This window comes from Lampetra planeri, chromosome 82, assembly GCF_965212315.1.
Source record: "Lampetra planeri chromosome 82, kcLamPlan1.2.h2, whole genome shotgun sequence".
In the NCBI taxonomy this organism is placed as follows: domain Eukaryota; kingdom Metazoa; phylum Chordata; class Hyperoartia; order Petromyzontiformes; family Petromyzontidae; genus Lampetra; species Lampetra planeri.
This window is the reverse complement of record NC_136186.1, coordinates 3,622,560-3,647,516: the sequence shown is the minus strand read 5'-3', so window position 1 is coordinate 3,647,516 and position 24,957 is coordinate 3,622,560. Positions and strand designations below refer to the sequence as shown.

The 24,957-nt window shown below is 47.2% G+C and overlaps 1 protein-coding gene across 4 annotated transcripts in view; it reads left to right on the top strand.

Annotated features, from left to right (window-relative positions):
* Positions 1 to 892: 892 nt before the first annotated feature.
* The window catches only part of LOC144738425 (uncharacterized), a 38,733-nt gene continuing 14,668 nt past the window's right edge, over positions 893 to 24,957 (top strand). The window contains exons 1-3 of one of the 4 annotated variants that reach the window (XM_078621459.1): positions 893 to 4,080; positions 5,235 to 7,082; positions 23,681 to 24,329. In XM_078621459.1, the coding sequence (XP_078477585.1) occupies positions 3,929 to 4,080; positions 5,235 to 7,082; positions 23,681 to 24,329 (2,649 nt within the window). In that variant the 5' untranslated portion in view covers positions 893 to 3,928. Of the gene's footprint in view, positions 4,081 to 5,234; positions 7,083 to 9,940; positions 24,602 to 24,957 lie in introns of those variants that run through there. The other 3 variants (XM_078621458.1, XM_078621456.1, XM_078621457.1) reach the window with 3 other exon arrangements.

Here is a 24,957-nt window from a genome sequence, read left to right as displayed (position 1 = left end):
ATTTTTACTGGTCCTGGGCTTCCCCTAGGTCGACTCAGCCTCAAATGAGTAACTGATGTGGTGTGTGAACATCGCCACTGGGGAGACAAAGGCGGCCGGGCATGGTGAATCCAAGTCCCGGGCGAAGCCGGGTAGTCAAGCTAGTCTTCTATATATGAAAGGAAAATTTGTGAATGTGTTGTCTGTTCAAAATGTTTAGCGTACTTCCCGACATGCAACAAACTTGAAATTTGCCATGTGGGTACGTTGCCAAATGTACACCATGCACACATTATAAAAATACACTTTTGTATTTTGTGGGGGGGGGGGAGGATGACCATCAAGTGTGTGGCGAGAATCGATATCTGCTGAGCGTGTGTGGTATCAATTAATTGAACGGGAATAGGCCGATTCTAAATAAATCTACAACCTTCGATTGCTTTGCGCGATCTAAAGAATCGAATCTTGGCGCGCGAGCCGTAAGTTTATTTTCCACCGCGCGTTGGGTTTTGTTAAAATTTTGTTATTTTTATTAATGAGGTAAAAAAAATGCGTTTGTATATGTTATGTTTTTACGTTTTTTGAGAAGTTTTTCAATAAATGTTTCCCCCGGGCAACGTTGGGTGCTTCCCGCTAGTACCTAATAAATGAAACTGAAACAATCAACTGGTGGTTAATTAGCATAATTTATTCATAAATATCATCCCTAGTTCATTGCGACTGGTGCAGCATCCACGCCTCATCACTGCACATGAGCCCGTCTCATTAACATTATTTATTCAGTTACACCGCCCCTCGTTGGGGTACGGGATTGTGGTCAAGCCCGCTAGTGACGTCATGTCACCGCTTGCTGCCGCGTGACGTCACGATATCGGCAGCTGCTGCACCGCGCGCTCTCAGATCCGAGGTGAGAAGTTAACATCGTGGTTGTTGTCGTGGTGGTTATTGTTACCCAGGTTGAGCCTCTCTCCGTCTCTCTCTCGTAGGGATATCAATTGAGTAGCAGCGAGTATGGAATCGATGTCCAGATTGGAACATTACAACGCAGGGCCTAGCCACGCGGGGCCTTGCCTCCTGCCCTCGCCTGATTGCATTTGCTTTAATCCTCTGCTTAAGTTTCCTTCATCTGGCTCACTACTTCATGGGACCTCCTTTGCCAGTAGCAAAATATAATAAGAGGTTTTTTCCCCTTTTTTGGCAACAAAACAGGTGTTAAGATATTATTGGTTCTTTCGGTAAAGTCACATAGAAGGGACATAATAAAGTAATACAATTTCTTGCCGTGGATTTCACACCTGACGATGATTGCTCGTGTTTCAGTCAAAACGTGATTATTTTTTTTATTCTGTTTTTCTTCTACGTGACGGTGTGAAAAACAGCAAGAATTTTTTTTTAATTGTATAAAATTTTCTTGCTGTGTTTTTCACACCTGATTGCTCGTGTTGCAGTCTAAACGTCGTGAGAATTTTTATTTATTTCATTTTTCTTCTACGTGACTAGGTGTGAAAAACAGCAAGAATTTTTTTCAAAATTTGGGAAAATTTTCGTGCTGTGTTTTTCACACCTGACGATGATTGATCGTGTTGCAGTCGAAATGTCGTGAGAATTGTTTTTATTTCATTGTTTTTCTTCTACATGACTTTAGGTGTGAAAAACAGCAAGAAAATGTTTCTAAATTTTGGTAAATTGTCTTGCTGTGTTTTTCACAGCTGACGATGATAGCTCGTGTTGCAGTCGAAACGTCGTGACATGTTTTATTTTTTTATTTTATTGTTTTTCTTTTACGTGACTTTAGGTGTGAAAAACAGCAAGAAATTTTTGGAAAATTTTGGAAAATTTTCTTAACGTGTTTTTCACACCCGACGATGATTGCTCGTGTTGCAGTGGAAACGTCGTGAGAAATGTTTTTATTTTATTGTTTTTCTTCTACGTGACTTTAGGTGTGAAAAACAGCAAGACATTTTTGCGGTGTTTTTCACACCCGACGCTGATTGCTCGTGTTGCAGTTGAAAAGTCGTGGGAAATGTTTTTAATTTATTGTTTTTCTTCAACGTGACTTTCGGAAATGTATGAAAATTTAGGAAAATGTTCTTGCTTTGTTTTTCACATCTGACGATGATTGCTCGTGTTGCAATCGAAACGTGAGAAATTTTAATTGTTTCATATTTTATTATTTCCCTTCTACTTGATGACTTTACCGAAATAATCAAGAATATGAATCCCTGCAGTCACGAAAGCTTGAAATAAAAATTTAGGTGTTAAGATGTTTAAACGCCGACCTGAAACCTTTTGCAAGCAATCGCGTCTGCATTAACCACAATATACTCGCGATCAGTATGCAAACAAAACACATGCTGTGATAATCTGTGCATTGTCTGTGAAACTGATTGGTCCACACCAGAGACGGCTTTCTTTCGAGCCTAGTCTCAAACGGTGTTAGACCAGAGGACAGCGCCAAAAGGCGTACACAGCACAAAGACAACGCCACCATCAGAACAATGACAGCTCGGGGTGAGCAGCTACATCATGGGACCTCCTTTGCCACTAGCAAAATATAAGAAGAGGCTTTTCCCCTTTTATCATTTACAGATTTGTACTATTTTCTTGTCTTGGGATATTTTTTGTATACGGTTACTTCGTGTTTATTTCAATTGGTTGGACCATCTCCAGCTCCACCCACCTACCTTGATGCACCCATCTCAGGCCTATATAAGTCCTTGTCTCAGCAGCTTTTTCTCTCACCTGAAGACGATTGCTTGTGTTGCAATCGAAACGTCGTGATCTATTTTCTATGTACGCGACTTGACCGAAAGACCCAAAGAGTATAATTCCTGCAGTCACGAAAGCTTTAAATCAATAAATAACTACGTAGTTTGAGAAGCTCCCAATGCACCATTGGAACCTCCTTTGCCAGTAGCAAAATATGATAATTGTTTTTTTACCCTTTTATCTGGCAACAAAACTGACACCTTTTTTTACGAGGAGTCATGTTTTCATTGACCACAATACCTGCGGTCAGAATGCAAACAAAAACACAACTCTGATAATGTATGCACTGTCCTTGAAATTGATTGGTCCACACCCGAGACTGCTTTTCTTAGAGTCTAGTCTCACATGGTGTTGGACCAGATGACACCAAAAGGCGTACAACTCAAAGACAATGTACCATCAGAGTATGAGAGCTCGTGGTACGCATTTACACCATTGGAACCTCCTTTGCCAGTAGCAAAATATGATAATTGTTTTTTTTACCCTTTTATCTGGAAACAAAATTGACACCTGAGACCATCCTTCTCCCTGCTATGCTGGAATCGCACCCGCCTCTCACCCTTCATCCTGCGGATGTTTGACGCACAGGATTGCACCACTTGGCCATCACGCGGCCACCAGGCGCTTGTTGGTGAACACAACCCCTGGGCCTGGCTCAAGGGGTGATATCAATATAGAATGTATGTAAGGATGCCCCCCAATAGACTCCCCCTGGAACTCTACCAGACACGTCCCACTGGGTTGAAGACCCCAGGGCTGGCCCAGGACATGCTGGCGGGACTATGTCACTCGGCTGGCCTGGGAAGGCTTGGGAATTCCCCAGGATGAGCTAGAGTCTGTCGCCAGGGAAAGGGAGGCCTGGACTGCCCTTCTCAGCATGTTGCCACTGCGACCCTCACCAGGACAAGCATTTTTAGAAACTAACGAATAAAGCTGTGATTCTTCTTGGCCACAGATATTACTCTGTGGATTCAGAATATGAACTGATTTAAATTACCATCTCTGCTGGCTTATACAATGAAGGCTGTCCTGCCTATGATTCATCCTCTATCCAAGCAGACTTATTTTGTATTAGAAACTTACAGATCCTGAAGATATCAATATAGAATATAATCTTGAGTCTCTTTGGCAGGCGAGGCTGCATTGGTTCGGTCATGAATCCCGCATTCCCAGACACTGCATGCTCAAGCATCTTTTGTTTGTCCATATATTAGGGGCTGAACAGACATGGCATTGGCTAGAGAAGAGATTGGAGGATGTGAAGGTGATCGGACCTGCCGATGACTGGTGCCGGCAGTGTCAAGATTGGCGTCTGTGGAGGAGGTCCGTGAGGTATGCTGCAGGGCAGTTAATAGATATTTTCTCTGCAACAACGATGAGGTCGAAAGAGCGACGCCCACATGAATAGGTGGAACGCTGGGTTCCTAACACCCAGCAAGACAGTGGGGAGCACATCTGGTTCATCTGTCAGTCATCCCTTGACACCTGGATCATTCCCATTACCTGCTGACAAGGAATCCGCACTTACATGGCCTTAAATTGCACCTATCATGGCATTAGCACTGGGATAAGGTTACTTGAAATTCGTCATGAATGGTGGATATTTGTTTATATATGTTAATGATGCATGTGAAATGTATGTGTATTTTAGAGTTTATCTTCGTGGGGAGCTGTGGTGCAGTTATTTCACTGCATTATGAACTGAACAATTAGTTTGATTATCACCGACAGCAAACATGATTGATAAGTGAAAGCTGAACTGCTTGTGGGCCTCTGCTATATTTATTGATCTTAAATTAATTACATGTTGAAGTGAGGAAGCAGCAATACTGAGCAGATGAAGGCGGCTAGGCATGGTTCTGGACACAACCACTTTTTACCATGCCAGTGTGTGACAGTGTCAAGTTTGTATTTGCAGTAAATAATATTAACTATTGAACATGGAGGTAAAATCAAAACAATCGTTTATTTTAGTTCCCCTCTGGAACTTTTTGGAAGAATGGAAACAGGAAATTAACAGCACATTTGCTGCTGAAGTTATATCTGTTTATCCAAGCATTCAAGCAAATCTGAGCCTGGCTTCACACCTCTAAAGTTGAGATTGGAAATTTATTGATGCATTTCTGCATAATACAAATAGTATTATTCCCAACAGCCTTTGCTATGTTAGCTGAAATTTGCTTTTATAAATACTACTTTTGCAGCCAGGCAGCTGAAATTGTGTGCTTGGTGTTTTGGGTTAACATTTATTTTGAAGATACTAGTGCTTCCAGGCATATTTATAACCATTTGCCCTCTCATTGTGTGCTTTAACAGCCCGTGTGATGAATTGGGGATAATCTTGAATATGTAGATAAATATAGACATGTATGTCATGTGTGACTGTGTATATATTCATTCCTCTGGTCCTCGATACTGATGAAGATGGTGTGGACATTTTTTTTTTCTGTCTGCAGCTGATGCTTCTTCTGATGCTTCCTCTGCAGAATTGGTCTGATGGAGCAAAGGGACTCGTCGCAGCTCGGTAGACAAAGACAACGATGGGACCAGTATGCAAACAGTATGGATTCTACTGGAAATTTTACACAGGACCAGAGATCTCCAACGGGAAAGAAAGCCTTCAAGTGCACTGTGTGTGGGAAGGCATTTTCAGATTCATCTGCTCTTAAAAAACACCAGAGAACACACACAGGAGAGAAACCCTTCAGGTGTAGTGTGTGTGCGAAGGCATTTTCAAGTTTATCTTATCTTAAAATACACCAGAGAACACACACAGGAGAGAAACCCTTCAAGTGTAGTGTGTGTGGGAAGGCATTTTCAAGTTCATCTTATCTTAAAAAACACCAGAGAACACACACAGGAGAGAAAGCCTTCAAGTGTACTGTGTGTGAGAAGGCATTTTCAAGTTCATTTTATTTTAAAATACACCAGAGAACACACACAGGAGAAAATGCCTCCAAGTGCACTGTGTGTGAGAAGGTATTTTCAAGTTCATTTTATCTTAAAATACACCAGAGAACACACACAGGAGAGAAACCCTTCAAGTGTAGTGTGTGTGGGAAGGCATTTTCAAGTTCATCTTATCTTAAAAAACACCAGAGAACACACACAGGAGAGAAACCCTTCAAGTGCACTGTGTGTGGGAAGGCATTTTCAAGTTCATTTTATTTTAAAATACACCAGAGAACACACACAGGAGAGAAACCCTTCAGGTGTAGTGTGTGTGGGAAGGCATTTTCAGATTTATCTGCTCTTAAAAAACACCAGAGAACACACACAGGAGAGAAAACCTTCAAGTGCACTGTGTGTGGGAAGGCATTTTCAAGTTCATCTTCTCTTAAAATACACCAGAGAACACACACAGGAGATACACCCTTCAAGTGCACTGTGTGTGGGAAGGCATTGTCAAGTTCATTTTATCTTAAAAAACACCGGAGAATACACACAGGAGAGAAACCCTTCAAGTGCACTGTGTGTGGGAAGGCATTTTCAAGTTCATTTTATCTTAAAAAACACCAGAGAACACACACAGGAGAGAAACCCTTCAAGTGCACTGTGTGTGGGAAGGCATTTTCAAGTTCATCTTATCTTCAACTCCACCAGAGAATGCACAAAGGAGAGAACCCCTTCAAGTGCAGTGTGTGTGAGAAGGCATTTTCACATTCATCAAATCTTAAAATACACCAGAGAACACACACAGGAGAGAAACCCTTCAAGTGCACTGTGTGTGGGAAGGCATTTTCAAGTTCATTTTATCTTAAAATACACCAGAGAACACACACAGGAGAGAAACCCTTCAGGTGTAGTGTGTGTGGGAAGGCATTTTCAGATTTATCTGCTCTTAAAAAACACCAGAGAACACACACAGGAGAGAAAGCCTTCAAGTGCACTGTGTGTGGGAAGGCATTTTCAAGTTCATCTTATCTTAAAATACACCAGAGAACACACACAGGAGATAAATCCTTCAAGTGCACTGTGTGTGGGAAGGCATTGTCAAGTTCATTTTATCTTAAAAAACACCGGAGAACACACACAGGAGAGAAACCCTTCAAGTGCACTGTTTGTGGGAAGGCATTTTCAAGTTCATTTTATCTTAAAAAACACCAGAGAACACACACAGGAGAGAAACCCTTCAAGTGCACTGTGTGTGGGAAGGCATTTTCAAGTTCATCTTATCTTCAACTCCACCAGAGAATGCACAAAGGAGAGAACCCCTTCAAGTGCAGTGTGTGTGAGAAGGCATTTTCACATTCATCAAATCTTAAAATACACCAGAGAACACACACAGGAGAGAAACCTTTCAAGTGCACTCTGTGCGGGAAGGCGTTTGCACAGTCACAACAGCTTCATAGACACCATAGAACACACAGGCATCAGAAGACCCCCAAGGAGTGTAGTCTGAAATCGACTTGTGAAAGTCAAAGTGCTGCAATGAGCCCATCCCTCCTGAAAAAAGAACCAGAAGTAAATTCCAGCTTGGACACTATGAAATGTATCAAGGAGAAATTTGAAGAGGCGACGGTGAAGAGCGAAGAAGTGACAGTGAAGAGCGAAGAAGTGAAGGTAAAATGTGAAGATGAACATTCAACTCCAAAATCGGACCTTCACATCAATGGAGGCACCGTGAAGCAGGAGGAGAATTCTGACTGTGAGGCAGAGCGAGGCAACTCCCAGCAGTTTGTGGAAGTGGAGGTGTGGGTGGACTTCTTAGACAATACAAGGTCAAATGGAGAACCTGTAGATGTGTAAGCTTGAGACAATGAAGCTGCAATAGATTCACATTTGTCACAGGCCTTTAATGAAAATAACGTGAAGTTGAACACTCCATTCCTAGGTTCAACCTGCAGAATAAGAGCGGTCAGTATTTGCGGACCTGTGGGTTGGGTAGATCTCTAACTAGGAGCGAGAGCCAATACACTCCCAAGCATTCACTATGTTATAATAATATTAGCATTTATATGGGGCTCGCTTAATCGCCTCAGCAACTCGGAGTTTTGTATCATATCTCATCACAAACACTCGAAGAGCACGCCTTTTGGAGTCCTCTGGATTAACACCGTTTGATACTAGGCTCGAAAGAACGCTGTCTCTGGTGTGGAACAATCAGTTTCAACGATAATGCATATGTTTTGTCCTATGACTAACCACACGGCGATCCGAGGGGAGAGACTACTGCAAGTTACAGAAGACTACAAGCAACAGAGAGTACTGCGACGGGTAGACTCCGGGGCATGGCCTCGAGATCAACAATGGGTGTTGTGTCTCGCAGAGAAGAGGGGCGAGGTGATGCTCGGTGCTGAGTTCGGCATGGACCGACAGAGTATCGCTGAGAGTTTTATTCTACATTTAGCCTGATGTTTTCAGTTGCTTGCAAAGTCAAGGATTGCGATAAGTTGTATTGTACTAAGCTTTCGCAGTTGTTGAAGAGGTGTGCGAATACAATTTACAAGTTTTGAGAGTGAGTTCCAGCTTTCACGAGCAGCTGCAATCGGCAGGCTCCGGGGAACCTGCCCCCGTGACTGGCACATCGTCAACGAGCTGCACCAGCAGAAGCCACGAGTCTACGAAATCAACGCAAAGAGTTGACTTACTGCAAGCAGCAAGCTCTGGGGTGGGACTCCGCAATCAACCAAGGATGAAGAGGCTTGCCTAGTAGCAATTGGTCACCGAGTACGAGCTCGGCGCTGATGGAAGATGTATCGCTCAAAGTTATTCTACACTGAGTGCCAGCTCCCACGAGCAGCTGCAGCCCGAGAGATAGAGTGACGAGCAACGACGCGCAATCAACCGGGAGAAAGGGTGGCAGCCCAAGCATCGACCAAGACAGCATCACAGAGAACCAGCTGCACGCGCAACCAGGCATCGCCAGAGAGCACGGAGCAGGAGAGAGAGCGCAGCAGCGCCACCGAGCAAGGGTGTCAGCTGCCAGCGGACGAGCGGCGAGTGCTGTCGAGCACCTTGAAAGACAAGCATCGTGCCTACTCAGCTCATCCAGCAGGGGAAAGAGCCTGACCAGCCTCCCGTGAGGAAGAGGAGAGCGCCGTGGGTTCGACCTACACGCACCGACCAGCACCAGCTGTGAACCAAGACAAGAGTGAGGAACGGCGACCAGCAGACGAGCTGCGGGTGCTATCTGACGACGGAATCATCGCGCACCGCCGACGGCGAGCGTCGTGCCGACTCCTCATCCAGCAGTGGGCAGCAGCTCCAGCTGCCGCCGAGAGAGAGCGAGGAAGCTGTGTGTATGACCCTCCTCCACACTCACATATTCACAACGCATCGCCCGGCGTCTGCTTAACGCAAATAATTGATCAAGGAGACAAAACCACCAAACACACATACCGGGACTAATAATGAGAATAAAAATTATAAGAGTGCGTCAACTATTAGCTGATAATGAAGAACATTGCTGCCCATTGAGTCATGTGGATACGGTCGTTGAGAAGTATTTTAGTCGTTCTTTTTGTTAATTTTCACTGTACCGATGAATTCATTGACGAAACTAAACGTTTAGAAACCTACGTTACGAATCCACACACAGGGAGACGATTGTGTTGAAATCTTTCTTTTGATCACAGAATCTTGCCCGCAAATTTATTGAAGCCTTAGCCAATTGATAAGCATTTGCTGAAGCAGGTACATTGCCGCACACCATTGTTCCAAGACATTTAGTTAATTACATAATCTGCCAATGAATTCATTGAGGTCTACTTTTGCCTTCGGGACATGTTTATTGCTGTTCATATGAATATCGTCACATTTATTTTTACGGACTTTTTCCTATCGCCGTATATGCTCGCGTTACTCTGAGGAATTAACCGATTGCTCTGTTACCCATTTAACAACGTAATCATTGAGGGTTAAATGTACGGATCAATGAGGAGCACATCTCCAGGAGTACTGTGACAATTCCAAGCATAAGAGTTCGCATATTAGAGTGTTATGTTTTTGTTTAGAAATTAAAGTTGCTTAACACAGAAGTGTCTGAGTGGTTCCTTCCTAAGTTCATGCAAAATGATCTTAATTATAAGAACTGTATCCTTCGGCGAGATCTGAATTCTGAGACCTGATAGAATTACGCTAAAACATAATCAGTAAAGTTAAAGCGAGAATCTTTGTATTATCACAATTAGTAAGAAGACAATTTTTTTACGACCAGTGGGGGGGGGGGGGGGTGGGAGGATGGTTTCATGATGATTCAAGCGCGTTGTATTTATTGTGCACTTTATATTATTACATTGTAATATGAAATAATTATACAACTCATCATAATGCAGAATCAGTGGGAGCCCTGAGCTTGTTTTCCTGTAACTAGATGGTCCCATCTGGGGATGATGGGAGACCGTGACACCCGAAGTGTGTTGCCTATGTCCAGTCTACTCCATAATCTCGTTTTTGTTGCTGTCACTGCAGAAAACCCTGCTTCACAAAGATAGGATGTTGGAAATGGAAGCAGGCTTTTCAGTGCTTTTGTGACAATCTCAGAATATTCTGCCTTGACTTTAATCCAGAACGTATCGAGATTTGAAGTTGTCTCAAACATACTTTTAAGGCCACCTTAATTTGAGATCTCAAGCAGTTGATCCTATTCTAGCACAGACAAAGTCGATTCACCTGGCTTATTCACAAATGGGTCGCAGATCCATTCTTTCCCAGTTCGGGGTTCTTTTGTGGTTGGGAAGTAATGCTCAAACTCTTTTAAAAGCTGAGATAGGTTTTAATCCATCAGCTGGGAGAAAGGCCCTGGCTCAGTCGATTTCAAAATCTCTGCTAGTGTTTGAAACATGTCAAAAGTTCCAATGTTCACTCGTCGCCCCCATGATTCCAGTTTGGTTTTGAATCAGAGGTCGCAAACGGGTTTTGATTCTTTACCCGTTCCCGGCCGCACCAGGGTCGCAAACGGGTACCCATTCCCGGCCGTACCTGGCCGGGTACGTGAAGGGTACGGGTATCGGGTAGGGTACGGGTACCTGATTGTGACCTCTGGGATGAAGCCATGTTGCAGGCGCGGGTGGGTTGATTCTAGGACAGACATGGGCAAAGTCCGGCCTGTTGGGCTTTTTAATCCAGCCCGCCGAACTTATCCAAATATTATTAAATTAAATGTTACCTTCCTCCTGTAATGCCCCCATTCCCCCATTAGATGGCGCACTTTATGTGATTTAACAAAACTCCGACTTCTCTCCGAATTTCACGAGTCCGTTCTAGACCCCACAGTTTTTTAAAGAGTTTTAAGCACAGAAAACGTTATTAAAGTTTGAAAAATTATTAATTATACAAACTTTTCAATAATTTCCTTCTTCACTTCAATTAAAATTTTCTTTAAAAACTTCTTCTCACCAACATTACCACTCATTACCACTTTCTCCGAAGGCAAGTTTGTAAAATAATACATGGTACAGACAGCAGACATCTTGTTTCCGGAGATCAAAAGCTAATTTGAAAAAGTTCGTTTATCACGCAGGACTGTGACTCGCCGTGTGGGACTGATTGGTAAAAATATAACCAGTCAATTAAACAAAAAGTCTGATTCCTTTGAATTATATTCACTAGCACTGGATGAAAGTACGGACGTAAAATACACTGCTCAGCTCCTCATTTTTATCCAAGGCATTGACAGTTTTGCAATAACAGAGGAGTTTTTGACCATGGAGTCCCTGAAAGGAACAACGCGGGGAGAGGACTTGTATAACCAGGTATCTGCTGTCATCGAAAAAATGACGCTACCTCGGAGTAAACTTGTCAATGTCACAACGGATGGATCGCCAAATTTAACTGGAACAAATGTTGGGCTGCTGAAAAGAATCCAGGATAAAGTGAAAGAGGAAAACCCGGTCCAGGATCTTATTTTCCTTCACTGCATCATCCATCAGGAATCCCTGTGTAAGTGTGTATTGCAGCTAAATCATGTCGTGAATCCAGTCGTAAAACTTGTAAACTTTATACGAGCAAGGGGACTTCAGCACCATCAGTTTATTACGTTCCTGGAGGAAACTGATGCGGATCATCAGGACTTACTCTCGTGTCCGCTGGTTAAGTTTGGGGAAAGTGTTACAACGAGTGTGGGAGCTGAAAGAGGACATCATCGCATTTTTGGAGTTTATGGGGAAATCTGACGAATTCCCTGAGCTAAGCGACAAGAACTGGCTTAGTGACTTTGCGTTTGCCGTGGACATTTTCACAAATGAATGAGCTGTGAAACTGCAGGGGAAAGATCAGTTTGTTCACGACATGTACAAACATGTGAAAGCCTTCAAATCCAAGCTCACTTTGTTCTCCGGACAAATTGCGAACAAATCTTTCGCTCATTTCCCCACACTTGCCATGCAAGTGTAGTAAGTTGCAGGAGGCTTGGACGACGTGGTTGGAGGCACATTTATTAATACCAACTTGTGTACAGTAACGGGAATACACAGCACTTGAAAGGGTATCGTCCCCTTCACTCTTCTAACAGGGAGACACCACGTCTAACCCCGCTAACCTACGCCCGAGTCCTCCACTACGGAGCTAGGGGAGGCTACCTATCCCAGCCCTGGTCAAGCTGGGATCCCGGCACCCTGAGTCTTCAGACCGGCTCTTATAAGAACGTCAGTCTGGGCTCTCGGGGCCACGCCACCGGCTTGCCCTGGTCGGCCCTGACAAGGACAGCGAGCCAGGGGAGCTCCGGGGCCTATTCTAGCTGGTCTTCACTCTTCGCTGGTTAAAGCTAACACTCGACCCCGAGCCCTCCGGCTCACCACCTTTTATAGCACTCGGCCCCCGGGAGGGGCCCGTGGGGGATGCAGGTGCGGACGTCGGTGTGAGCACCTCCTCCGTGTACGGCTCTAACCACGCCCCTTGTGTTTGTTACCCATCCGTGCCCATACATCTACACAATTACACCTCTACATCACCCCCCCCCCTGTACAGCCCGCAGCCGTCCCCGGCTGCAACAAAATCACAATAAAGGTGCATCCCCCCCCAAAACCGTTTGTGCCTCGCGTAATTTTAACAAGAACAACAACAATAACAACAGGAAACAGAAAAAAAATAACCCGACGCACCCCCCCTGAATAAACACCCCATTCCGCAAAACCAACATATATACACGCACTCCGGCCGTCCCTCACCTTCCGCAAGGGCCCCCCAACGGCCGACCTCACAAAAGTCTGCGCGTTTTGGCGCGCGTTCTCGCTGCGGGCCCGTCACAAGGGGCCGCCCCGGCACGCCCAGTGGCGGGTGTCGACAGTCCGGGTATGAGAGTGTCTGGCTTCGCTGCTGAGTGACCCCCGACCCCCCCGGGAGGGGTTGGCGGTCGTGGAACCGTCACTCCTGGTGCACCTGGAGATGGAACAGTCGGTGTCAGGTTAGGCGAAAGCAGCGAAGCTGGGGAGTCGGCGGACCCCTCACACGTTTGGCCATGCGTGTGTGTGTGCGAACCACGGGGCGGCGCAATGAACGGTTTCAACCTGGAGGGGTGCACGTACCACCGACGATTCCCCCACTTGACGCGTACACATTGCGGTCGCAAGACCTGTATGACCTCCACGGGCCCCCGCCACGGCCGCACCAGCTTCGACGAGGTCGCCAGTGGCACCTGGGGACAGTGCAACCATGCCCTATCCCCCGGTTTCCATTGGAACACATGTGTCCGCCCCAGCCTAAGCCTCTCATTCGCCTTTTGGCGGAGTTCAGAATTTTGTACGGCCGCTTCCTGCGCCTCTGTTAATTTCCCGATGTTAAATTTAACATGGTCGGACAATTTAGACTTTGCCTGAGGCGCCGAGAGCTTCAGCTGAGTGGTCACAGGCGGGTTAGCCTCGCGGCCATACATTAAGAAGAAAGGTGAAAATCCAGTGGCCGCATGGGGAGCCATCCTGTAGGCTTGCAACACACCCGCAATGTGAAGGTCCCAATCTGTATGGGATTCCGATACCTGCTGGGACAGCATGGACGTGATAGTCCGATGCAGCCGTTCCACCATCCCGTCAGTTTGTGGGTGATATGGGGAGGTCCGAATTTTCTCCGTACCCAAGAGGTCGCACACCTCGCGGAGGAGTTTCCCCGAAAATGTTTTACCCTGGTCAGTCAGCAGCCGTTCCGGAGCACCCTTGTCGAGGACGTAGCCCTGGACAAAGGCCTCCGCGACGGCTGCTGCCGACTGGTTGGCCAGGGGCCAGGCCATGGGCCATCTCGTGAAGTATTCGACCTCTGTCAATAAGTACCTATTTCCCCTGGGTGTAGCGGGAAATGGCCCGAGAATATCCAGAGCAACGAGCTCGTTAATTCGGGAAACCTTTATCGACTGCAGTGGAGGGTTGGACCCCCTCGCTGGTGGCTTCCACTGCGTGCATTGAGTGCACAACCCGAGGAGATCCCCTACATCTTTTGCCATGCCCGGCCAGAAGAAATCGAGCTGGAGCATGGCAAGGGTCTTGTGAGTCCCCAAGTGCAGGAGCCGCTCATGCGCAGCCCACACCACTTTATCCCTCAATTCTGCAGGCACCACCAGCCGTTGGCGGCGGGATTTCCCGTCCCAGTGCATTAAAAGCCCCTGGAACAACCCCCACGAGTCAACGTTCGCCGCCCCCTGACCAACCCCCCCGATGCAACGGCGCAGAGCGAGGAGGGAGGTGTCCTCCATTTTGAGGCGTCCCCACTCCGCAACGGACAACCCCAGCAAGGAATCCCTCCCTTCTTGTTCGATAGGACCCGAAGTAGAAGGCGCATCGGCGGCGGCCACAAGGACCGAATCCGTGGTCACGTTCGGGGGCCTACAACGCCCCGAACCCAAGAGGCAAGCGCACTCTGAAGTGGGCGGCAACCGCGACAGAGCGTCAGCGTTCGTGTGGCGGACGCCCTTACGATATGTGGTGACAAAGTCGTAGTCTTGGAGAATCTCCAACCATCGAGACAACCGTCCCGATGGTTGTTGAATCCGCAGGGCGTACTGCAGCGCCGCATGATTTGTACGGACGGTGAAACGTCGACCGTACAGATACGGGCGGTACTGCTGAATGAAATAAACGATCGCCAATAGTTCACGACGGGTAACGCAGTACCGTTGTTCCGCCGGAGACAACACCCGATTACTGTAAGCCACCACATGCTCTATGCCACCAATGAGCTGGGGCAGCACGCCCCCAATGCCCGTGTTACTTGCGCCTGTATCGAGCAAGAAGGGTTGTGAGAAATCGGGATAATTCAACGGCGGAGCCCCCACCAGGGCATCCCGGAGGGAGCGAAAAGCAGCCTCCTCCTCCGGCCCCCAACGAAACCTGACTCCCTTGGACGTCAAGGCATGCAAGGGTTTTGCGATCGTAGCGAAGTCAGCCACAAACCGTCGGTAGTACGACGCGAACCCAATGAAACTCCTGACCTCTCCCACCGAGGTGGGAGTCGGCCAGGAGCTGACGCATTTCGTTTTGGCGGGATCAGTGGATATCCCCGAGCGTCCAACGATATGACCCAAATACCGCACCGTTTCGCGGAGCAAATGGCACTTCTGCGGTTTAAATTTCAAATTGGCAGCCCGCATTTTGAGAAAAATGGCACGCAACCTCTGGAGGTGTTCATCGAATGTTTTGCTAAAGACGATGACATCGTCCAAGTAAATTAAACACGAATCCCATTGCAAGCCCGCCAAGACCAGTTCCATTAACCGCTGAAAAGTTGCCGGCGCAGAATGTAAGCCCATCGGCAAGCGGTTAAATTGGAAAAGGCCGTGCGGTGTACGGAAAGCAGTCTTAGGTTTAGATTCGTCATCCAGAGGAAGCTGCCAGAATCCAGAAAGTAAATCTAGGGTGGAAAAGAATCGCACCCCCGCCAAGGCATCAAGCGACTCATCAATTCGAGGAAGCGGGTACGCGTCGGCTACTGAAATTTTGTTTAACCGCCGAAAGTCGACACAAAACCGCAGTGAGCCGTCGTGTTTTTTCACCAAAACGATCGGTGCGCCCCAGGGGCTGTTGGAAGGGGATATGATATCGGCGGCTAGCATGTCATCAACGGCCGATTTGACATGATCCTTTTCGGCGGGACTCAACCGAAAAGGATTTTGGCGGATTGGCGCGCTGTCACCCGTGTCAATATGGTGTCGCAGCAATTTAGTACAACCAATATCAAATTTGTGTTGACTAAAAACGTCGGAAAACTCTTTCAGGAGAACTCGCAGCTTCCCACGCTGTGAGTCGGACAGGTCCACTGATCCCGCGCAAAGCGCATCCAGCCATCCGTCATCACAGTCCGAATGCGGTCGCGACGGAGGATCGGTGCTTACCTGACCCACGAGCGGTTCCTCATAGGGTGCCGGCGTTGCGTGTGCAAGCACGGTCCCTTGAGGAACCACGGCCGTTCGCGATCCCACATTAAGGACTGCAATGAAGGGGTCCCCATCCCCTTTCACCATGGTCTGAGCCGCTTGCAAATCGGGTCCATTGACCCCGGCTCGAGATGGTCCCAACAAGACCCCCCGATCCGCAACCCCCTCAGCAAACAGCCGACGCAACCTAAGAGGGACGAGCATCTGAGCTCCCGGGAGTACATGCACAGTTCTCGCCACGAGCGCCTGCACGGTCGCAAATGCCCGACGCTCCGTGGCGGGGGAAGACAAAAATGTTACACGTCGGCCCGACGGGAGCTCGATGCACCCCTGGTCGATCAATATACGGATAGGCATTTTGGCCAAGAAATCCATCCCCAACAGGCACGGAACCGCCAGCGAGGAGGAAACCAATACAGGCCCGGATAATTTAATGTCCCCAATGCAAATTTTGGCGCGGATCTGCCCAATGATGCCCTGCGAGCCCCCGTTAGCAGCATAGCATGGCACGTCAACGGGGAGCAAAGGACGACTTTGAACGGGAAGGATGTTATAAATCAAATCAGATATAATGGTCGCCGATGCTCCCGTGTCAATTAAAATCCGCACCTGAACCCCATCAATGTGACCGACCACGACCGACGACCCCGCCGACGCTGCAACGACACGATGGGCGAGTTCCGACCACTGGCCCGGTTGGAGCGCTCGCCGCATTTCAGAACAATCTGACGCAACGCCCGGCGATTTTCGAGCCCTGTTTGTTTCAGCGAGTGAGTGTGTGACAGATGTGTGCGCGGGCCAAACGTGTGAGGTGCCACGACTCGCCGTATTTCTCTGCTGGAGCTTGGGTGGAGGCGGCGCGGCGTCCTGACGAGGTGTCGCCCCGCGCTGACGAGGAGCCCGGCATCCTGAAGCCACGTGGCCTTGAAGGCCACAGTTGTAGCAGCGTGTGAGCGCCCCAGATGGCCTGGGCTGCTCCTGGTGGCTCGGTCCGTTCCGAGCCTGTGGTCCCGCAGATCTCCATTCCCCCCGCCGCTCCACCCCGCAGACCTCCTTCGATGGGAGGGCGGGAGCCGCCATGACATGGCCGGCCACCCCCTTGGCGGCCTTGCGACGCAGGGACCGCAAGCCCCCGTGGATGTGGCGCGCGACCAGCAAGGAAGACATCTCTGTGTCGTCTTGAGCCAAGACGGCTACGTCCAGCTCATCCGCGAGTAGCAACAACTTTTCCGCCACCATAGCGTCCACTCCCTCATCCATCCGCGGAAAAGCTGCCTTCACCAGGGCCAGGAGAGCCGTCCGGAAAGCCAGAGGTGATTCGTTGGCGCCCCGATGGCGATCGTGGAACAGCTGCCTGCAGTCCAAAGGCGGGCCGTAGACAGCGGGCAGTAGCTGCAACGCCAACTCTTTGAGAGGCGGCAGTCGCTGCTGTAACGCGACGTCCGTGGTCGTGGATCGCGCTCCGTCGTTCCCGGCACTCGTTACAGTGCGGGCGGGCTGCGAGTATGGCATCGCCGGTCGCTCCGTTGTTGACGCGCTGGCCGGTGTTGATGATGTCACGGCTTCTGCTTGGCCCTCGGCAGTCACCTGACGCGGGCCGGCACCGCCCTCTGCTCCCACTGTAGCGATGGCGGGAAATTTAACTGCGAGCCGCGTCGGGGTGGCGGGAAACGGCGCCGCGCGTCGGCTGCCGTCGTCGTCCCGCGCAGCCCCTCCAGCCCCCAACCGCGTGATCTCCTCCAACGTGGCGGCCGCAGCGTAGAGCAACTCCGCCAGGCGGGAGTGAGCCAGCCGAAGTCCCTCGGCCGATGCATCCCACCCTTCCTGCCAAGTCGGCCGAGGTGTCCTCCATCTCCGACTCCCTGGTACGCGTCGTCCCTCGTGTGTCCATTGTTGAACGATCACTTCTGACCCCAGATGTAGTAAGTTGCAGGAGGCTTGGACGACGTGGTTGGAGGCACACTTATTTATTAATACCAACTTGTGTACAGTAACGGGAATACACAGCACTTGAAGTGGTATCATCCCCTTCACTCTTCTAACAGGGAGACACCACGTCTAACCCCGCTAACCTACGCCCGAGTCCTCCACTACGGAGCTAGGGGAGGCTACCTATCCCAGCCCTGGTCAAGCTGGGATCCCGGCACCCTGAGTCTTCAGACCGGCTCTTATAAGAACGTCAGTCTGGGCTCTCGGGGCCACGCCACCGGCTTGCCCTGGTCGGCCCTGACAAGGACAGCGAGTCAGGGGAGCTCCGGGGCCTATTCTGGCTGGTCTTCACTCTTCGCTGGTTAAAGCTAACACTCGACCCCGAGCCCTCCGGCTCACCACCTTTTATAGCACTCGGCCCCCGGGAGGGGCCCGTGGGGGATGCAGGTGCGGACGTCGGTGTGAGCACCTCCTCCGTGTACGGCCCTAACCATGCCCCTTGTGTTTGTTACCCATCCGTGCCCATACATCTACACAATTACACCTCACACAGGAAAAGGCAAAAAAATCTAGCAAATCGCTTGAGGACTTGCACGGAGAATTCTGCCGTAGGTTCTCTGATTTCGAAAACATTGAACAGTCAAATTTCGATTTAAAGCTTTCGTGACTGCAGGGATTCATCTTCTTGGTTCATAATAAAATAATATGTTTTATTTTCATTATTTTATTATTTCCATTCTACGTGACTTTACCGAAAGAACCAAGAAGATTGAACAGTCACTTTAGCTGGTGTCCTGTCCCCTATCACAAGACCCTGAAACAGCACCACCGGAGCTGCAGTTGGAACTGATAGATCTTCAGTCTGACTCCATCCGAAAGGAGAAGTTCAACTCTGTTAAACTGAATGACTTTTATGCTTCACTTAACAGAGCCACGTTTCCAAACCTCCAGAGGACTGCACAGAAGATACTGACTTTGTTTGGCTCGACTTATGTGTGTGAGCAGACATTCAGCGTCATGAACGCCAACAAAGCCCGTCACAGATCAAAGTTAACGGATCAGCACCTCAGATCTATCCTGAGAATTGCCACAACCAAAATAACTCCAGACTTGAATGCACTGGCAAAAATGGGAGATCAACAACACTGTTCCCACTTAAACTGATGATCTGTTACTGCAGCGAGGTTGAAACCAAATCTCCATCACACAGCCTGCGTGGCTGCTCTAACCTGTTAATGTCGATAATAAAGAAGTTCAAGTGAGGTCATTGGTTTGGGCGCAGGCCTCAGATGTTTTCATGATGTTTCATCAGTCACGTTACGACATGTTTTTTATTGTTCATGTTCGTGCAATTTGTTAAATGTCCTTGCAAATAAATGCTTTGCTACCTGTTAAAGGCCAAATCCTATCATGTAATGATTTTTACATGTCATTTATATTAGTTCACACAAACACTCCATCTGTTCCTGGCCCGGCCCCTCTGTCAAATTTTAGAACCCATTGTGGCCCGCGAGTGAAAAATTTTGCCCACTCCTGTTCTAGGAACTTGAATTGTGAGAAGAGACAAGACGTTGGGAAATGAGTGACAAACAGTTACTCACCAGTGACTCACGGCCTACCCGTACCCGGCCGCACCAGGGTCGCAAACGGGTACCCGTCCCCGGCCGGGTACGGGTAGCCGGGTATCGGGTAGGGTACGGGTATCGGGTACCCGGTTGCGACCTCTGCTTTGAATGCAGCCACTTTATCTGCCGAATTGAACCGAGTTGTCGATCTCCCCTGAAATGACAGATTGAGTACGTTGAGCAGGCTGAATATGTCACATAAGCGAGCAAGTTTTGCGACCCATTCGGTGTCACTGAAATGTGCTGCCAGTGGTGACTTTTTCTCAAAGATATCTCTGGAGTGGCTCTCGCAACTCAAAAACTCTGGCCAGTGATCTACCTTTAGAAAGCCATCTCACTTCTGTGTTTTAGAGATGATGTGTGGTGAGCGCGCTGCGCTATGAACCCGGCGACCCGAGTTTGATTTCCCCTCACGGCCACCACAATTATTTTTACTGGTCCTGGGCTTCCCCTAGGTCGACTCAGCCTCAAACGAGTAACTGATGTGGTCTGTGTGAACATCGCCACTGGGGAGACAAAGGTGGCCGGGCGTGGTGAATCCAAGTCCCGGGCGAAGCCGGGTAGTCAAGCTAGTCTTCTATATATAAAAGGAACATTTGTGAATGTGTTGTCTGTTCGAAATGTTTAGCGTACTTCCCGACATGCAACAAACTTGAAATTTGCCATGTGCGTACTTTGCAAAATGTACACCATGCAAAAATTTAGAAAAAATAACTTTTGTATTTTGGGTGGGGGGGGGGAATGACCATGAAGTGTGTGGCGAGAATCGATATCTGCTGAGCGTTTGTGGTATCGATTAAACGGGAATTGGCCGATTCTAAATAAATCTACAACCTTCGATTTCTTTGCGCGATCTAAAGAATCGAATCTTGATGCGCGAGCGTAAGTTTATTTTCCACCGCTCGTTTGGTTTTGTTTAAATTTATTTTAATTTGATTTCAATTTTTATTAATGAGATAATCATTAACAAAAATGCATTTGTATGTGTTATGTTTTTACATTTTTTTTAGAAGTTTTTCAATAAATGTTTCCCCCGGGCAACGCCGGGTGCTTTCCGCTAGTACCTCATTAATTAAACTGAACTATCAACTAGCGGTTTATTAACATAATATATTCATAAATACCGTCGCTAGTTTATTGGGACGGGTTCAGCATCCAGGCTTCATCACTACACATGAGCCCGTCTCATTAACATAATTGATTCAGTTACACCGCCGCTCGTTGGGTGAGGGGTTTGTGTTGAACCCCATAAGTGACGTCATGTCACCTGCTGCCGCGTAACGTCACGAGCTGCTGCACCGCGCGCGCTCTCACAGATGCGAGGTGAGAAGTTAACATCGTGGTGGTTGTTGTTCTCGTGGTGGTTGTTGTTTACCCAGGTAGAGCCTCTCTCCGTCTCTCTCTCGTATGGATATCAATTGAGTAGCAGCGAGTATGGAATCGATGTCCAGGTTGGAACATTACAACGCGGGGCCTAGCCACGCGGGGCCTTGCCTCCTGCCCTCGCCTAATTGCATTTGTTTTAATCCTCTGCTTAAGTTTAATTCGTCTTCATCTGGCTCACTACTTCATGGGACCTCCTTTGCCAGTAGCAACATATAAGAAGAGGGTTTTCCCCTTTTCTGGCAACTGAAACAGGTGTTAAGACATTAGTGGTTCTTTCGGTAAAGTCACGTAGAAGGGAAATAATAAAGTAATACAATTTATTGCTGTGGATTTCACACCTGACGATGATTGCTCGTGTTGCAGTCGAAACGTCGTGAGAATATTTTTTTATTTTATTGTTTTTCTTCTACGTGACTAGGTGTGAAAAACAGCAAGAAGTTTTTTGAAAATTTTGGATAATTTTCTTGCCGTGTTTTTCACACCTGACGATTGCTTGTGTAGCAGTCGAAACGTCGTGAGAATTTTATTTTATTTCATTGTTTTGCTTCTACGTGGCTAGGTGTGAAAAACAGCAAGAATTTTTTGGAAATTTTTGTAAAATTTTCTTGCTGTGTTAATTCACACCTGATTGCTCGTGTTGCAGTCGAAACGTCGTGAGAATTTTTTTAATTGTTTTTCTTCCACATTACTTTAGGTGTGAAAAACAGCAAGACATTTTTGGAAAATTCTTGAAAATTTTCACACCTGATTGCCTGCCTCTAGCGGTGATATCAATATAGAATATATGTAAGGATGCCCCCCAATAGACTCCCCCTGGAACTCTACCAGACACGTCACACTGGGTCGAAGACCCCAGGACTGGCCCAGGACACGCTGGCGCGACTATGTCGCCAGAGAAAGGGAGGCCTGGACTGCCCTTCTCAGCATGCCTCCACCGTGACCCTCACCAGGACAAGCATTTTTAGAAACTAACGAATAAAGCTGTGATTCTTCTTGGCCACAGATATTATTATGTGGATGCAGAATATGAACTTATTTAAATTACCATCTCTGCTGGCTTATACAATGAAGGCTGTCCTGCCTATGATTCATCCTATATCCAACCAGACTTATTTTGTATTAGAAGCTTACAGATCCTGAAGATATCAATATAGAATATAATCTTGAGTCTCTTTGGCAGGCGAGACTGCATTGGTTCGGTCATGAATCCCGCATTTCCAGACACTCCATGCTCAATCATCTTTTGTTTGTCCAGATATTAGGGGCTGAGCAGGCATGGCATTGACTAGAGAAGAGATTGGAGGATGTAGAGGTGATCGGACCTGCCGATGACTGGTGCCGGCAGTGTCAAGATTGGCCTCTGTGGAGGAGGTCCGTGAGGTATGCTGCAGGGCAGTTAATAGATATTTTCTCTGCAACAACGATGAGGTCAGAATAGCGACGCCAACATGAATACGTGGTACTCTGGGTTCCTAAAACCCAGCAAGGTAGTGGGGAGCACAGCTGGTTCATCTGCCAGTCATCCCTTGACACCTGGATCATTCCCATTACCTGCTGACAAGGAATCCACACTTACATGGCCTTAAATTGCACCTATCATGGCATTAGCACTGGGATAAGGTTACTTGCAATTCGTCACGAATTGTGGATTTTTGTTTGTATATGTTAATGATGCATGTGGAATGTATGTGTATTTAAGAGTTTATCTTCGTGGGGAGCTGTGGTGCAGTTATTTCACTGCATTATGAACTGAACAATTAGTTTGATTATCACCGACAGCAAACATGATTGATAAGTGAAAGCTGAACTGCTTGTGGGCCTCTGCTATGTTGATTGATCTTAAATTAATTACATGGTGAAGTGAGGAAGCGTCAATACTGAGCAGATGAAGGCGGCCAGGCATGGTTCTGGACACACCACCACTTGTTACCATGCCTGTGTGTGACAGTGTTAAGTTTGTATTTGCAGTAAATTATATTAACTATTGAACATGGAGGTCAAATCAAAACAATCGTTTATTTCAGTTCCCTCTGGAATTTTTTGGAAAATGGAAACAGGAAATTAACAGCACATATGCTGCTGAAGTTAGATCTGTTCATCCAAGCAAATCTGAGCCTGGCTTCACACCTCTAAAGTTGCGATTGAAAATGTATGTATGCATTTATGCATAATACAAATAGTATTATTCCCAAACAGCCTTTGCTATGTTAGCTGAAATTTGCTTTTATAAATACTACTTTTTCAGCCAGGCAGCCGAAATTGTGTTCTTGGTGTTTTGGGTTAATATTTATTTTGAAGATACTAGGGCTTCCAGGCATATTTATAACCATTTACCCTCTCATTGTTTGCCTTAACAGCCCGTGTGATGAATTGGGGATAATCTTGAATATATGAATAAAGATAGACGTGTAAGTCATGTGTGACTGTGTATATATTCATTCCTCTGTGCCTCGATTCTGATTAAGATGGTGTGGACATTTTTTTCTGTCTGCAGCTGATGCTTCTTCTGATGCTTCCTCTGCAGAATTGGTCTGATGGAGCAAAGGCACTCAGCGCGGTTCGGTAGAAAAAGACAACAATGGGACCAGTATGCAAACAGCATGGATTGTACTGGTAATTTTACACAGGACCAGAGATCTCCAACGGGAGAGAAAGCCTTCAAGTGCACTGTATGTGGGAAGGCATTTTCAAGTTCATCTTATCTTAAAATACACCAGAGAACACACACAGGAGAGAAACCCTTCAAGTGCACTGTGTGTGGGAAGGCATTTTCAGATTCATCTGCTATTAAAAAACACCAGAGAACTCACACAGGAGAGAAACCCTTCAAGTGCACTTTGTGTGGGAAGGCATTTTCAAGTTCATTTCATCTTAAAATACACCAGAGAAGACACACAGGAGAGAAACCCTTCAAGTGCACTGTGTGTGGGAAGGCATTTTCAGATTCATCTGCTATTAAAAAACACCAGAGAACTCACACAGGAGAGAAACCCTTCAAGTGCACTTTGTGTGGGAAGGCATTTTCAAGTTCATTTCATCTTAAAAGACACCAGAGAAGACACACAGGAGATACACCCTTCAAGTGCACTGTGTGTGGGAAGGCATTTTCAGATTCATCTGCTATTAAAAAACACCAGAGAACTCACACAGGAGAGAAACCCTTCAAGTGCACTTTGTGTGGGAAGGCATTTTCAAGTTCATCTCATCTTAAAAGACACCAGAGAAGACACACAGGAGATAAACCCTTTAAGTGCAGTGTGTGTGGGAAGGCATTTTCAAGTTCATATTATCTTAAAATACACCAGAGAATACACACAGGAGAGAAACCCTTCAAGTGCGGTGTGTGTGAGATGGCATTTTCAAGTTCATCTAATCTTAAAATCCACCAGAGATCGCACAAAGGAGAGAACCCCTTCAAGTGCGGTGTGTGTGAGATGGCATTTTCATATTCATCAAATCTTAAAATGCACCAGAGAACGCACACAGGAGAGAACCCCTTTAAGTGCACTGTGTGTGGGAAGGCATTTTCAAGTTCGTCTAATCTTAAAATACACCAGAGAATACACGCAGAGAAACCCTTCAAGTGCACTCTGTGCGGGAAGGCGTTTGCACAGTCAACACAGCTTAATACACACCAGAGAACACACTGGCATCAGAAGACCCCCAAAGAGTGCCGTCTGAAATCGACTTGTGAAAGTCAAAGTGCTGCAATGAGCCCATCCCTCCTGAAAAAAGAACCAGAAGTAAATTCCAGCTTGGACACTATGAAATGTATCAAGATGAAATTTGAAGAGGCGACGGTGAAGAGCGAAGAAGTGACAGTGAAGAGCGAAGAAGTGAAGGTCAAATATGAAGATGAACATTCAACTCCAAAATCGGACCTTCAAATCAATGGAGGCAACGTGAAGCAGGAGGAGAATTCTGACTGTGAGGCAGAGCGAGGCAACTCCCAGCAGTTTGTGGAAGTGG